At 37.6% G+C, this 17,056-nt stretch overlaps 1 protein-coding gene across 1 annotated transcript in view; it reads left to right on the top strand.

The window, feature by feature from the left end:
* RAD54B (RAD54 homolog B) overlaps positions 1-17,056 on the top strand; it is a 62,814-nt gene that overhangs the window by 37,286 nt on the left and 8,472 nt on the right. The window contains exons 4-10 of the mRNA XM_062502990.1: positions 1,671-1,871; positions 4,914-5,195; positions 7,625-7,787; positions 8,475-8,700; positions 14,479-14,686; positions 15,241-15,380; positions 15,931-16,221. Of these exons, the coding sequence (XP_062358974.1) occupies positions 1,671-1,871; positions 4,914-5,195; positions 7,625-7,787; positions 8,475-8,700; positions 14,479-14,686; positions 15,241-15,380; positions 15,931-16,221 (1,511 nt within the window). The remainder of the gene's footprint in view (positions 1-1,670; positions 1,872-4,913; positions 5,196-7,624; positions 7,788-8,474; positions 8,701-14,478; positions 14,687-15,240; positions 15,381-15,930; positions 16,222-17,056) is intronic.

Here is a 17,056-nt window from a genome sequence, read left to right as displayed (position 1 = left end):
TAAAATTAATCTTTTGCAAGGTACAAGTTTCCTCTCTTTCCCCTCTCTCTTTCACTTCTCTAAACCCTGTCACTTGTGATTACTGAAGATCCAATAGTCTTTTATAGAGCTGCAAGGATTTTTTTGTTACTGTCTGGTTTATTTACCAAGATTAATCTACAAAGATTAATCTACAAAGAATTCCCTACATTTTGAAAAGGGTTACTCTGTTCCATATTCTTATCCTTCTGTGAAATGCCAGTGTTCAGTAGCTGCTCTGTTATTCCTTGGAGATGGGGACACATCTGCTGCATGAAACTACAAATGTTGGCTAATGCACTGAAGAAACCTCTCTATATGGAAAATCCTGTCTACTTCAGGCACTGTGTTAGCAAAGAGTTCTGTACAGACAATACAATTTTCGGAGTGTTTTGGAAAGAAAATTCAACTTGATAAATACAGCATTTTTCATTTAGATAATACCTTTTTAGTAAACACTAGTCTGAAAAATTGCACTCATTTTAGGCATGTAACTTACAAGTATTTTGCAGTTTTAAGAATATGTAGACTTGATGTAGAAGCAAAAAGCTGCTTCTTTGTCAGACTATTACTGTGAGCAACAATTTCCTCTTGCTGCTTCTCCTTTAAATACCAGCACACTTGCAAATTTTGGAAAGGTTAGTCTGTGGCATAAGTTCTTTTCTGTAACAGATTTGTATAGTGTTGAATCCCAGATGGAATCAAGGGAGCAAACAGATTTAAGCTTTTAACCAGCATGCAAAGGTATTTTAATGAAAATTAGTCTGATTCTCCTTTTGAAGCTGTGCATGTGCTGAAAAGGAATGCTACAGATATTCCTTTACGTTATGCTGGTGACTTCTCTTCCATCACTTGTCTCAGATTGCTAACTCTTGAAAGCATGTGTTTGTTCTTAATCAATGCTATAATCAACTGCTGTCTGTTCTATTATAATTTCTTAACCATATTAACCTAAATATTGCCTATTTAATATTTGCATCCATGGCACAACTGGGCAGCTGCTGACAAATCTAAATCAATCTAAGCCTAGTAACAGTGTTTGGGTTGGTACATACTCAAGAGATGGTCTGTTTCAAGATTTGCACAGTTACTTGTTTTTGAAGGGTGCAAGGAAAAGAGTTGAAATTATATTTTTTATTATTACAGTTATGGTTATTCTGCCTTCTAGTACAGATGACTTCAGCTCCAGATCTGGTTCCTGGACTCCTTTGTTCCCTTTTCTGAGTTCTGTGTTGCTGTCCTGGCTTTCAGAGCATTGCTCAGCACTGTCTCACAAGGACCCTGCTTTCATTTTCTACTGTGGTCATTTCCCTTTTGTTTTTTTTTTTAGCGTTTTATTCTTTTTCCATTCTTATCATCCTTTATATATGTCAAATTAGGAGGACATTTACTAATGCAACAAATAATCTGATTTCCCTGGAAGTACATACATTCTGAAACAATGTAATGTTGATTTGTTTTGGTTTTTTTCTAGGATGAGTCCTTATGTGGTGCTCTGTTTCAATCCAAACTTCCCATAAGGACAGGAAATATACCACTTTGTTTATATAAGATGAAATATATAGATTGTCCTTGATTTTTTGAAATGCAAAAGACTGTACACTTTATCAGGAGAGCCTGAGATATTTTTTGTTATTTTATTTCCCTTTTAGATGCACTGTATTTGCCAACATCAGGGACTGCAAAGGAAGAAGCAGTTCAGGAACCACCTGACTGCCTTGTGAAATATTTCAGTGTCGTGTGGTGTAAGGCATCAAAGAAAAAGCACAAGAAGTGGGAAGGCGATGCTATTCTTATTACAAAAGGAAAGTCAGTAATATTGAAAGATATGGAAGGCAAAGACATTGCCAGAGGTACTGTAGAATTGCATACTTGCTCAAGGGAACACCTGGCAGAAAATTACTGTGCTTTGAATTAGCAGAGGCCGAGCTCTTTAGATATGTTAGTTCTTCATACCAATGTTGACCAGAGGATGAAAAATCAGTAGAGATTTTGGGATTGCTTTTGGTTTTTTCTCTGGATGGGGGGAAGACTGCAAGAAAGTATATTTATTACATATAAGGCAGATGCATGGGGGAGGCTGGAGCAGGCTGAATAACATAATTCACAGAAACACCAAATGCTAGTCCAAAGAGAGGATCTGGAAATCATCGGCTGTACTAATTCAGCAGAAATGCCAAATGAGAGATGAGCTGTTGATTTTGTTTGCTCACATAATGCAGAAGTGAAGGAGTTTAAATTTGGGGAAGAGATACAGGTAAGTTTCTTGTAGATGTACCAGTCACCAGTAGGGCAATCAGGAATTTCAGAGGTTGGATCTCTACTTTTCAGCCAGTCAAACAGCTAAAAATACTATCTTTGTTGGAAAGACAGGCAAACAGCAACATTTTCCAGCCCAGCCAAAGTCAACTGTGTAGCAATTTTTAGTCTTGTAGTTTTAGCAGCAGCTGCTGCTGTAAGACATAGTTTGGGTTGATATCAGAGTTAAAAATAAGACTTGAAAACCATAGGCTGCCATCAACTTGTAGCAGTAATTTTTTACTGAAAGCAAAGGAAGAATTAACTTTGCTAATGGAGCCAAAGATATTCTGTAAGGGAGAAGGATTGGACAATGTTTCTACAAAGCATAATTTGATTAATTTTAGGTCAGAGATAGCTTCGCTGCTCTTTCGTTAGAATCATGACATTGTGAGCCTTGTTAGGACCAGGCAGTTTTGATTTGCAAATTAGTCTGACTTAGAAGTTAATTTGAATTTATTTATAGCAAAGCAATATTTGTACAGACTTGCTTGTTTTTGAAAAAGGCAGAGTTAAAGAGAGCAATGCCTGGAATGCATCAGCCACCACCCTGTTGTTCTTGTGTTTTTTTTCAAGTTCTGTCTTCTTGAATTAGCAGCAAACAGAATAGAAAAATGAACATTGTGATTTTCTTTGGTGAAAGTTTTATTACCGTGTTTGATGGTGTCAGAGGGTGCAACAATACCAATGTCATTAGTACTAACTTGCCCATTTAGGGTTGCTTTCAATTCTTATCGATTCTAAGAAAATAATAAATTGACCAATTTAAGCAGTGTTAGCTTTAAATTTCTGCATTTATTTAGCTCACTGAGTGAGAAGGAAAGGCCCAGTAGTGGTGCTTATCTCCAAAACTGTATATAATACTGAGAAGTTTATGAAGAATGTGTATGAGCCCTCAGTATTATTATTTTTAAGTGGGAAGGAAAAGGCAAGGGAAGAATTTTTTTTTTCCTTAGGCTTACCAGGGTTGGATCAAGGATGGCACAAGGGAACCTAAAATCAGCACAGATTATAGCTCATTTTTGAGGCAGCAGAACATCTTTCTGTTCTCCCCTGCAATGTCCTAATTCCTTAATAATGCATTGCAAAGAATTTAGGATGTGCTCTCTTGTAAATTGCTGTATGTTACAGAAACAGTTATTTCTGGCAGCTGCATAAACAGTTGAGTTTTGTAGTTTTGCTTTTTGCCTTCCCAGTTTCTATCCACCCTTAAAGCCCTTCCTGTCTTAGAATTAGACTTTTCTGACCAGAATCTGCACAGGGATACACCTGTATTTATTATGTTCAGCCTGAAGCTATGTAGAGGTATTACCACAAAACAAAAATGCAGAGCAAAGGAGATAATGCCCTCCCTAAGCATCCTATTTAGGAAGACACACATATTCTTTTTTTGTTCAGGCATCTTCAGTTCTTTCCAGAAAGTAAGTGTTCCTTCAAGATCCAAAAAAGGTTTGCTGTGTGCTTTCTGAATACTTTCAGAGGAGAGGAAGAAAAATATCTCCCTTTCCCTTTTGGCCAGACTGTTTTTCAGCACTGCTTAGACTGTGAAACACCTCAGTAATTTTATCCTCTTAGGGGAATTCAAATGCAGACCTTCACCTTCCAATCTTTCACGGTCCTAGAAGCTTCAGATCTGTGCTTTGCAAACAGCTTCCAGGTGTCTTTATATATGGTGTTTGTTGGATAAAATGTGTCTTGGAAGGCCTTGCTTCTTTCTTCACAGCTGAGTGATTTACCTGCTGGTCTACACAGTCATGTCTTTTGTTTGTTTGGCCTGACTAAGGATCCAAGCCTATTTATCCAAATTTACACAAATTGAACAGTTGAGGTAAAGAATTCTGAAACAGAAATGTGGCTTTGACCTCTCTGAATTAAGAAAATAAATTATATATGTCCTCTGTTTTTTTATGTGAGAGCTTAAACCAGTAGAATGCTATTTAAAAGAAGGGACCCCCACTCTTTCATACACTGCTGTCTAGAAAGGAAGTGTCAGCTGTAGCTGTATTTTGTAATGAGACCAGTAGTATTTGTAGCTGCCCTGAGAATGCCCACCTGACTGAGCCCAACAACTACTGAACTTGCTCATAAATCATGGCAATAATCAGGACATGTTCCAAAGCATATGTAGAAATGTAGATTTCAGATGCATCTGAATCTTTAAGTGTAAAAAAACTAATTTAGAATTATTCTAAAAGTAGAATACACTGTTTAGCTCAACAGCAAGATGGGTTAGGAGACTTCTTTTGGGGACATGAAAGAAAGAAAAAAGGACGTAGGATGGTTATGAAGGCAAACTTCTGGATTTTACCATATGGGGCTAATTTTTAAAAGTTCTCTTGAACAGTTGTTTGACATTCGGTGGACTTGGTTGGTGATGAGGATGACTGAGTCTTCGCTCATATACTCTGCTATCTAATTCTGATTATTAGTACCCACATATCACTCAGTTAAGGAGGGAAAGGCTTTGTGTGTAACAATTAAATGTTTCAGAATCAGTTACTTTTTCACATTTTTCCTTTCCTGTAGCTGGGTAGTATGGTGTTAAGGAAGTAGTATTTGCTGTGTTGTGCTAATTATTTCATTTTATGTTCTTTTAGGTACTGGATATAAAGCTAAAGAGCTAGACAGTCTTGATGAAGGTCAAACACTGATGGTTGGCGGAAAAGAAATTGAAGTGATGGGTGTAATTTCAGCAGATGATTTCAGCAGTGGCAGGTGTTTTCAGGCTGGAATAGGGACTCATGACATAAATTCGACTTCTCAGACTAATACAAAACCATTCTGTAAACCATTCAAAAATGTTTGTCAACCCAGTACTAAAGAGAATATGCTCAAAGATTTTCAAAGCTGCAAACCTCGCCATGATCCAAATGCTTCAAGTAAGATGGAAGTTTTTAAGTTTCTTAATATCCTTTGACTCTCAAAAAATACTGAATGTGTAACCAAAATTTTCACGTTCCTCAGTGTATTACTGAAGTATTTCTGACATATAGTGCTAGTGTCTAACCATGTTAGGATTTTGTCATGTGTGTTTCTAACAAGTAGAATACTCTGCACTGTGTGAAGTTCTTCCTAGTTGTTACAGATGGCTGTGGAAACACAATAGAGTAATTTCTGAGAGTTTTGCCAAGGAAAATGACTTTATTGATCTTTGAAACAATCTGACACATACTAGAAATTCTAGATGAGTTCCAGCTTCCCACTGGGGTCAGTGAAATACAGCCATAACGTGGCAGCACAGTAATTACAGTGGAGGATGAGTAGTAGAGAAGTTAATGCCACTTTGAGAGAATTGCTTCTGTCAATATCTGATCCTTCACAGCCAGTGAGTGTAACTACTGTACTCAAACTCAACCAGATATGTGTTGGAATAAATGTTTAGTTTTATAGTGCTAGAAGTACTATGTGCTGAAGAGCCATTAGAGTTCATATATTGTATAGGAGCAGGCTGGTTAAGCAGTTGTGTAAGAGGGAGCCTATAAATGTTTGATAGCTTCAGGAAGTGGTGTTGATTATTTAAGAAGAACTATTCTTTTGTCTACAAACTATTTAGGAGCTATATCCTGCTGGTAGCTCTATCTTTCAGATGGAGGATAAAAATGAGTGTAAAAAAATGTTGCAAAGCAGAGCAATGGTATTTTAAAAAATACAACTTTTTTGCATTCTTACTATAATACCTCCATCCGAATTCTTACCTCATATCCTGACACTGTGGAACTTTTTGAAGCAGTTACCTGGCTGCTATGTAAATAAACAGTGAAATCTTAATCAAGTGGTAATTAGTGATAACACTGGCCCTTTTGTGGAGCATCCTTATTAACACCAGTCTCTGGTCTTAATTTAATTTGATTACATTTTATCTAGGAATGTTCCTTCCTGAGATTGCAAGATGATGCTGCATTAGCATTCTAACCAAAAATCTGATAAAGAGAAGCCAATATAAACCGCACATTCTTTGCTGTTTCTGCACTAGTTTGTAAAAATGTTACATTTTATTCTACTTGTCTTCTGTGACTTTTGGTGAATTTGGATATTGAGCCCTCAAGACATCAATAGGTTGGACTCTCAGTCTTTAGGTTTGCTTACACAGGAGAATCACATTATCTAATGCATAATTGCATCATCTCTTGCAGAAGTTACTGAAATACTTTACAAGACCAGGACCTTGATATTTTAACAGTCAGAGGTTTTTTTTTTCAGAGGTTTTTCATTTTCATAATGTTGAAGTCTATGATTATAGTTGATTAAAATGCAGCTTCTACAGAATGGAAAGCCAGCAGAACAGAGCACAGCGACAAAGATGTAAAGCTACATCTTCCACATGCAATTTCTAAGCTTTTAGTTCAGTGTTTATCCAAGCCTTATTTCTTCCTCATTTTCATCCAAACTTTTATCAGAAAAGTTATCTTTTTGTCACCACTTGCTCTTAAATATATACACATGCAACTTGATTTAATCCATCAGAACTCAACCCTTTGTCAGTAAGAAACAAAATCTCCCTGATTGATATAAGCCTTCAACCAACCTATTCCCATGAATAAATTAACAGCATAGATCTACTCTAGTGACGTAAAAATACCAGAAGCCATGAATTGCTTTCTCATTCTGTCCTCTGACAATAATATTTTTCAGTGAAGGAAGTGTGTAGCAGCAGCAGAAGCAACCCAGCATGGACATTGTCTAGCAAAATTATAATGTCTATAAACAGATGATGGCAAGAAAAATGGTTATTCAGATGTTGTTCAATACTTCATTCTCTCTTTGCTTCTGTATGTCTTCAAACCTGTCAACTTCTTTTATTCATGCACGGTGGCAATCTTTATCAGCTTACATTCAATCCTTCCTTATTTTTCTTTATCAAATCAGTGGCTTTTATCTCTGTTTCTTCGGCAGAGAAGCCTTTCTGGGCTACTGCAAGAATATCCCCTTGTGATGTAGTATTTAGATTTTATGTAGGTCATGGTTTGTGGTTTTTTTTCTTAGACTTTCAATTCAGAAGTATTTCGGAACTTCTTCTAATTTAGCTCTGTGAATTCAAAGTCATCAAGCAACTTTTATTAGGTAGGCAGTTTTACCTCATCAGAAGAACCCCTCATATTTCTCAGTTTATCACCTTTACCTCTGAGAAAAATGCAAACCTTTTTATTAGAGGCAATCTAGGTACTTATAAATGCATTTTCATTCTGAGAATGGTCAATATATTAAACAGCATTTTTAACAGAAATTAGATCATTGACATTAACAGGTTTTACTAACAGACTAAAAGTAGTGCTTTTGTGTAATACATGATTATGCTTTGAACTTCAAGATTCTCTAGTTATGCCACGACCAAATGCAAGTCATCAGTGGATGTTCAATAAGGCTGGTTTGCCCGTGGTGGATGTAGTTGTAGATCCCTACATTGCAAATAATCTCCGCCCACATCAGAAAGAAGGAACTATATTTCTATATGAATGTGTAATGGGAATGAGGTAAGGTAATAATTATCCTTTTGGCTTTTAATATTTATAACGTTTTCATGCCCATGTTTGAAATAAAGCAACTTTGGAAGTTCTGAGCAATTGTTCAGTTAATTAATATTAGTAATTTTCCCCAAAAGAGGCTGTACAAGTTTGTTCTGACCTAAATGTAGCATCACACTTGCCATTATTTTGCCAGATATCATGAGGAACTAGTGCACAAAATGGCCTGTCATTTCTACATACCAGATTTTGTAAACAGAGATATAATCAAAGCTATGCTGAAGAACACTGCTTTCTGGGATTGATATTTCATATAATTCAAAGTTATTAATATAATTTATAATTCAGGCATTTGGAATAAAAAAGATGTTATTTCAACCTGTTAAAAGAATATTGTATTGTTTTCAAAAGTATTTTCTCAAGTCATAGATTCCTGAAGGTATTGGATAGTAATTCTAGTTCTAAAAGAAGATTTAAACTTTACTTTTAGAGGACTAATGAGTTACTATAGAAAATGAGAATTTTCAGTCTAAGATCTTCTAGCACAATTGAAAAAAAACCTACGGTAGACATAATATGTATAAATAGGTTCTTTATACTTCAGAAAACAAGCACAGAAGCAAATCCCTAAAGCAGTTGTGAATAGTTACAGATATGTCTTGTAAAATGTTACCAGCACCTCATTACATCTTACAGAGTTAGTGGCAGATTTGGAGCTATTCTTGCTGATGAGATGGGCTTAGGAAAAACCCTGCAATGCATTGCACTTGTCTGGACACTTCTGCGTCAAGGGCCCTATGGATGCAGACCTGTACTAAAGAGAGCTCTAGTAGTCACCCCTGGGAGTCTGGTGAAAAACTGGAAAAAAGAATTTCAGAAATGGTTGGGAAGTGAAAGGATCAAAGTCTTTACAGTTGATCAGGTAAGATTTATTTTCAAAAGGGGATTAGGTCATTATTGGCTCAGAATACAGGAATTATGGGGTTTTCTCCTCTTCCTTTTTTTTAAGCAAAAACCAAAAAACTGGAGACAAAGCCTAGTAATTATCTGTTAATATTTATTTGTAATACTTTTTTCTTCTTCAGATAATTGTCCATATGGGTATTTTGCTGTCAGTCACCAGGTCATTACCTCTGTTCACATGTAGCATGTGTCTGTCTTACCTTTCCCCTGGTTTCACCTGTGAAGCTGTAAAAGGTGACATGCTCCTCCCTGTGCCTCTTCATTTTAAGGAGTTTTCTGTTATGTGTCAAAGTGCACACCTTCCCTGCTTTACATGCCAAAGCATCTACCTTGTGCTCTGTTTATGTGGTAGTTGCTTTTGTTCAGTACTGAAAACTTCTGGTTTATTTTGGCTGCCTATTTGGGGTACTTCAGAAGGTTATTCCCTTTATTGTCATTGTCAAGAGTTAGATCTCTGTCAGGATGATTTAAAGTCTCATGAGTTACCAAGCCTAGAGTCTCAGTGTTGGGTAATGAGACTATCTCTCGTCTCTAGAAGAATGCAGGCAAGTACAAATCTTATTAAGAAGGAGGATGGTGCTGATCCCTGTCCCCTCCTATAGTGAGGCTGTTCCTGCTGGTATTAACATTCACAAGTTCCAGGGAAGTAGAGAGCTTGTAGTACCTCCATTGGTGCTTCCAATAAAGATAAAGATACTTAGATTCCAAAATTATTTTTTAATCTAATAATTCCATACGGGTAGACTGATGAAACAAATAGTACTTCATTCTAAAGGTTATACAATTCTCACATTGACCAAATTTTCCTTTAGTCTCTTGTATTCTCCTTATTGGAAGAATGAATATTTCAAATGAAACAGAGGTTTTCAATGGAAGTTTACTTCTTGGTTGACTGTACAAGATTTTGTAACAATAATTTCTTTAAAGTTGATTCATTATTGCCAATCTCTTGAAACTGCTGATCTTCCACTGAAGACAGTGCAGGTGTAATAGCTGCATTTTGCATCATTTGCTTTTCTTAGTAACTTGTTTCAGGTTGTGGAAATGAAGTAAACTGACTTGTCAGGAGCTGTAATATAATATAGGTTAGGATGGGAGATTTGAAATTTCCTAAAAGAAATAGATACAAGGCAAAATATAATATGGCAACATTTTAACCTGAAAGGCTAGTTAGAGATAATTAAATGTTTTCTTGCAGTTTCTATGAACAATGTTGGGAGGAGAAAGCCTGAATTTGATGACAGTTACTATGCCCCAAAATGACAGTAGCTTTCATTTTCTTTAAATTTAAATAACTTTAAAACTCTTACTCATCTTATTGGACCTATTTGATTGGGAACACTCAGCAGCTTTAACAACTGTGTTCCCAAATACCACAGAATACACTGTCATGCAAGAGGAAGACACAATATGACCTGCCTGGGATATAATGAGGTATTTTAAAATAATTTACTGTCTATCTTCTCTGGAAAAGCAGCAATTATCATACTTTTATTTCTCCAGTACAACTTAAAAGGAAGAGTTTGTCTCAAGCATTTTTTTTCTGTTCTTGTCTATAAGGAATGCATTCAAAGAACTTGGAAGACTTTTTAAAATGTTTTCCTCACTGTCACACTGAAACACCAAAAATGATCCTAGTACTTCAGTAACAGACTTTTTAAAACACCAGGATATTAGGATATTATCTGCTTTTAAAATGTGATTACAGTTTAATTATGTTAAAATGCAAATGCCATGTAGAGAACATTGCTTTTAAAATGAAGGCATCCCCACAAAGGTTGATTTTAGGTCTTGTTAATTCCTATTATAAGCATTTACAGTGTGTTTGAGAATAATTCCTTTATCTGTCTGCAGAGTATCACTTCTTACTGAGTTGTTTTGATTTGGTTTTTAAGTAAAAATATCTAGAAAAATAATTAATTACAGGTCTACTTTGCTTTATGATTCAGCATTTTTGAATTTACACTTTACCAGCTACATTGGATTTGAACTAGTGCAAAGAAAGGTCTGTTCAAAGAGGAAGTCTGGGACATTGTGGACCCCTAATACTGATTGACAATTGCTCCATATGTGGCTCCAGGCAACTCACTTAAATCTGTCAAGTCACTTTGGGTAATTGTTAAAATGGAGGCTATAATACAGACATATCTTGCAGCCAGTTAAGTGTATGAATTAATTACTTGAAATTAGCTTGTAAATTTATTTTAATTTTTCATTCATCATCCGCTGCTGTTGCCACATACAGTAAGTAGGTAATACATTATTTGACTGCAGGAGGCTTGTAAGGGACTCATCTGCTTTTTTTTTTTTGTAAAAAGTTCAACCTCTCCTGTGCACTTGGTGTTTTTCCAGGGAAGGGATGTTGGTGGCTGTTCCCCAGTGCCTCAGCACTTTCCCCACCTCAGCTTACAGCCTGAAAGTGTAGGAAAAGAAAATGGTTCCTGAACCCTGGGCATCTTCTGATGGTTGACCATGCCAGGAGAAGTTCAGAGAGGCTGTGATGTGGAGCCTGTATACTGGGCTGGGACAACATTGGGTCTTCCCTACAGCAGTCCTCTGTGTCTGTGTTCCTTTCTTGTGAAATTTTCTGCTCCCATTTTGAAAATGGCAGTAAAAATACTACAGGAAAACAGGCAGTTAACTACAGTCCTGGAAACAACAGGGAAGCTCAAGTCCAGTCCCAAACACCTGGAGCAATGGGTGCATGTCCTTGCACCTGGTCCTTACTACTCCTTGCCTCCTCTGATGTGCTGGGCCTCATTGTGAGCAGCATGTGGGGGACTGATCTGCTGCATGGTATTTTGTGAGATTAATGTGCTGGATTCATCCCATAGATTCATCTGAATCACCTGCTAGGAGACTCTAAAGATTGTGATAATTAAGTGGTGCTGCTTTTACAATGTATTACACCATCTGGCTCCAGACTTCGTTGTCTGTGTTTGGTAACTGATCTTGTTTGAAAATAAAAATACCTTCTAAGACTCTAGACTGATTTGCTTTAACAATTAAAGAGGTTCTTCAGCTTGTCAGCTGTACCCATAGCCTGCTTAGTTAGTGAACACTGTTAGGACATAGGAAGAAGCATTCAGGAGCCAAGTGGAAAGGTAAGGGACATGCTTACAGTAGATATTTCCAGTTTTATGCATAGTTGCAAGACAGGTAAACAATCCTAGTACATTTACAAGTCTGCATAGAAATGTTGCTGTTTCTAGGAAACTTTTTTTGGAGGAAGCTCTCTATCCCATTACAGTGAGTATTTAGTGTGTGCATTTCCTTCAATAGACATTAAAATTCTTGGTATATTTTAAAGGAAAAGGGTTTGAGGGTTATATAAGAGAGGAGATGGTTGCAGTAATTTTCTGACCAGTAATACAGGGATTAGAAATCTACCAGTAGACAGACATGTTTTCTGGAGCTGGTTATGGACTCTTGTTTTCTGAGTCCCAGTGTGACCTTACCTGTTGGCCAACCCACCAATGTTAAGGGCTAGTAACAAAGTTAATTATAGAATAATCATGAAAAATCCCGTTGAAAGGGACCTCAAGGATCATGTGGTCCAACCTTTCTTGGCAAAACCACCATCTGGACAAGATGGCCCAGCATACTGTCCAGCCAAATCTCCACCACTTCCCTAGGGAGATTATTCCAATGGCTGGTGGTTCTCATTGTGAAACATTTTTCTCATGTGCAATTGGAACTTCCTTAGGAGTAACCTTGTGTTGCATTGCACTAAGCAGTTTGTTTTGTATTACAGTCTTTCATGTAACTTCATGTAAAAAGAGAGTATCCATCTTCTCTTTTAAATAGTGGAACAGTGTGAGGAGGTCTCCCCTAAGCCAGAACAAGCCCAGTTCTCTCAGCCTTTTTCCCTGTCACAGGCTTCCCGGTCTGTGGCTCTTCTCCGGACCTCCTCCAGCCTGTCCACATCTTCCCTGCACAGCAGGGACCAAACTGAGCACAGTACTCCAGTGTGACCTGATGAGCACTGAGCAGAGTGGGATAATGATTTCTGGATCTCTGCTGGTGATGCCCTTGTGAATGCAGCCCAGTGTCCTGTTGGCTTTCTTTGCCAGCTCAGCACTGTTTGCTCACATTGATCTGATTGTCCACCTGGATCCCCAGATCCCTTTCCACAGAGATGCTCCCCAGCTGGGTAGGTCCCAGCCTGTGCTGCACACCTGTGTTATGTTTTCCCAGGTGCAAGACCTTATGGTTGCCCTTGCTGGACTTCATCAGATTCTTGTTAGCCGCTCTCCAGCCTTTCCAAATCTTCCTGTGGGGTGGCTCTCTCTTCCCAAGTGTCCACTTTCCCACTTGGTTTGATATGATGGGGAAACTTCATCGTGGTACACCTGATCCCTTCTTCCTGATCACTTTATGAGGATATTAAACAGCATTGGGCCCAGCATCAATCCCTGGGGGGCCCCACTTGTGCCACACTGCCCAGTTGAAAAGGAGCCATTTACCAGCACCCTCTGGGTGCTGCCTCTTAGCCAGTTCCCACCACTGCATGGAGCACTCATCCACACCACAGCCCATCTGTTTCTTCAGAGGAAGGCTGTGGAAAACCATACTGAAAGCCTTGGAGAAATTCAGGAGGCAATGTCCAACACCCCTCCAGCATCAACCCAGCAGCTTACTTTGTCACAGAGGGTGACCAGGTTTGTCAAGCTCGGTTTGTCCTTAGTGAGTTTGTGTTTGCTTTTCCCAATCCTGTGTTTCATCTGATGTGTGATAGCTCCTACAAAGATTTATTCCATAACTTAAAAGTTCCTCCTTTAAACCCTACTTGTAAACGGGGGTGATATTATCCTTCCAGTCCTCTGGGACATCTCCCTGCTCTCCTTTGACTTCTCCAAAAGTTATGCAGAGTGGCCTTGCAATGATGTCAGGCAAGCAGTGCAAGCATTGCAAGCAATGCCAGGGCCCATTAATCCATAGGGGGTCAAGGTCCTGTAATAGCTCACCCCCACTCTTCCTTCACTGACACTGGTGGTATTTGCATTAGCCTGGATTTTTTTTCTTGGGGCTGAGGACCCAGCAGTGCTGGTGAAGACAGAGGTGAAGAAGGTGCTGTGATTTTCATGCTTCCAGAGGAGCATTCTTGAAAAACTCCCAGCATTTGGGAGTTCCTTTGGCCTTCATGAAACTCCGTGCAGAATCCCTCCCATCTGAGCTCTGACCAAGCTGAACTTTGCTCTTCTACAATCTGATACCTAGAACCAATTCAATAGGTTAAATAATATCAATATAGTATCATATTCAATCATATAAAATCAAATTAAAACCAAAGGGAATTCGGGTAGAATGTGGAAACTTCCTATTGGACATTACCAGGCTGAGAGCCAAAGTGAATGTGCAAGGAGCTACCTGTGGCCCTTCATTATCTTGACTTTAATTATTCATTTGAAGCTTACCCAAATGCCAGCAGTGGGAAGCTATTACAGGAACTCTGTGCTTTTCACCTTCATGGTAATACATCTCAGAGGATTTGAAGGCTTAGAAGAATATTAAATTTTCTTTTAATGAGGTGGTAAAAGTCTAAATTGCTGTATCAGATCTCTTTTGCAAATTAGGAAAGAATCAATAATCCAAAGTCATGAAGGCGATAGTAAGTATCTTGTGTCATGTGAGAAGAAATTTCTGTAGTTACTGGATTTTCAAGGAATGTGATGATTTTCAAGGATTTGATCTCCAATGCAATAGTTGTATGATGTATTTTCCTTTATGCCTGCAGGACCACAAAGTAGAAGAATTCATTGGTTCTCCACTTTATTCAGTTATGATAATCAGTTACGAGATGCTGTTGCGATCATTGGATCAAATTCAGGCTGTAGAATTTAACCTCCTAATCTGTGATGAAGGACATCGTCTGAAAAATAGCACTATTAAGACAACTACAGCCCTTACTAGTCTGTCTTGTGAGAGGAGAATTATCCTTACTGGTTAGTATCTATAGTTACTTTTAATATTTTTTTATGTTGATAGTGCTAGGTCAGGGTAAAAGAAGAAGATATTCTAAATACAGCATGAGATCAGTTGGAATATTGGCAATGGGTATTAAATGAATAAATCTCAGGTCTTGTAAAAACAGGTTATTTCCAATTTAAGAAAATAGGCAAATTATAAAGGCAAAAATTTAAAAACATAAAGGCAAAATTTGTCAGTCTTCAGGGGCAAGCAAGGAGCCTTGGATCTTCTGTAAGGGAATTGGGACTCTGCATACATTCAATGTTTTCCTTTGTAGTTATTCAATAAAACTGATTTAGAACTTGACTTTTTAAATTCCTTTGTCAGAACAATTGTATCTGCAGTCTGTTTAGGTATGAGTACAGTAGCTTGCTGTTAATGGTAAAGTTTTAGCTCAATTCAGGACTCTGAGTAATTTACATTGAAATAAAACATCTGCATTGTCGATATTAAACCCTGCATTCAATGTACTTCCATCAGTTTAAAGAAAAAATAACCAATTGCAGAATTATTTTTATTCTCTTTCAAGGTACTCCAATCCAAAATGACTTGCAAGAATTTTATGCATTAATAGAGTTTGTGAATCCAGGAATACTTGGTTCTTTATCCACGTATAGAAAGATATATGAGGAACCAATTGTCAGATCGAGAGAGCCTTCAGCAACAGAGGTATTTGGTTAAAAAATTCAGTCACGGAAGAAAATTCATAGCAAAGTGAAATTTGCATTCCATGGAGTAAAGTGAAGCTCAGGACTACTAATAGTAGCTGAAGATTTTCACCTTCCTATTTGACATAAAGTCACTAGTTTTCCAAAGGGAAAGAGGAGATCACACATGTTAAAATCACCTCATTTCAGCTACCTATTAATTATCAGGCAACAACTGTGCTTCCAACACCTGCATTCCCCAAAAGGCCATCTGCATTTTTGCCACAATACTGCATGGTTTGCATGCTTTCACTGCATCTCTAGAAATTCTGGCGTATAATTCAAGCCTTGGATGTCATCTGGGACATTATTTTCCTTTGTTTAAGACTTTAGAAACCAGACATAGAACTAATGCAGTGGTACTAATTGGAGAAGTATTGGTCATTACAGTCCCATGTCAGAAAGTGGTATCATACTTTTAAGAGGTTATTTAAATACCTAATTAGAAGAATAGAGAACATTGTTCTGGTGAAATGCAAGATTATAATTAATTTTGTGCTTTGTTCTTGTAGGAGGAAAAGGAATTAGGAGAAAAAAGAGCAGCAGAACTCACACGTCTCACTGGACTCTTTATTCTAAGAAGAACACAGGAAGTTATAAACAAATTTCTGCCCCCCAAAAAGGAGAGCATAATTTTCTGCCAACCAACCGTTCTGCAACTTGAATTGTATCGAAAACTGCTTAGTTCTCGTGTTATTACATCCTGTCTACAAGGCAGGCTGGAAAATAGTCCACACCTAGTATGTATAGGAGCTTTGAAAAAGCTTTGCAATCATCCATGTCTTCTGTTTAAAGCTATAAAGGTATCTATTTGCATGGGAGTGTGTGTTTGCAATTAGTCATTTCAGCAGACACCAGTCACTAAAACTGTTATCAAATGTCCATATTGCTTAAGGTCGTTTCCATACTCTCACATACAACTTGCTTTCAAAAGCACAAGTGTTAGGAAACCTGAATGTACTCAGGAAAGGTATCTCACCAATTTCCTATTGCCTTATCCTGTTATTTCTTTCTTAATGTATTTTCCGTCTTAACCTGGTCTCTGAATATTCGTAGGAGTACATATAAATGTGAATTTTGCAAAGACCACTGTTAACTAGAAATTACTAGTCTAGATTACTAATATGTAGTTTCTCTGCTGGTTTCTCTGAAACCTCCCTGTCCACATGATAATTTCACTTTTTCAAGCTTAATGACACTGGGAGCTGGAGGCTCAAGATATCAGTGATACTTGGTGTCTCTCTTAGCACCTCTCCTGGGATTGTACATAAAGAAATGTACTTATTCCTATAGGCAAATAGAGTGAGAGTTAGAACTTGGTAATAGTAACTTCTATGGCCACTAGCTGAAGTCCAAGTAAGCTGAGTGGAAATGTAAATCTTTCTTAAAAGATGTACTTCATGCCTTTGGTGGAATATCCACAGTGCAGTGTCTGTGTAACTTTCAACACTGCCAAGTAAAGTCCATTGCCTTTACTTCATAATGTAAGCATTAGAAACTTCTCATATGCAAAAACACAAGTCTGTATTAAATATAGGCGTGGAAAGGACTGCATGTGCAAGGCATTCATTGCCATTGTGGTTTTGGCATTTGAATCGTCTGGCTTTTTCCTCCTTGTGAAACACTGATTTTCTAAGA

This window comes from Cinclus cinclus, chromosome 1 (genome assembly GCF_963662255.1).
Source record: "Cinclus cinclus chromosome 1, bCinCin1.1, whole genome shotgun sequence".
Lineage (NCBI taxonomy): Eukaryota > Metazoa > Chordata > Aves > Passeriformes > Cinclidae > Cinclus > Cinclus cinclus.
Note: the sequence above shows the minus strand (reverse complement) of the source record. Positions and strands in the feature narration are given on the sequence as shown.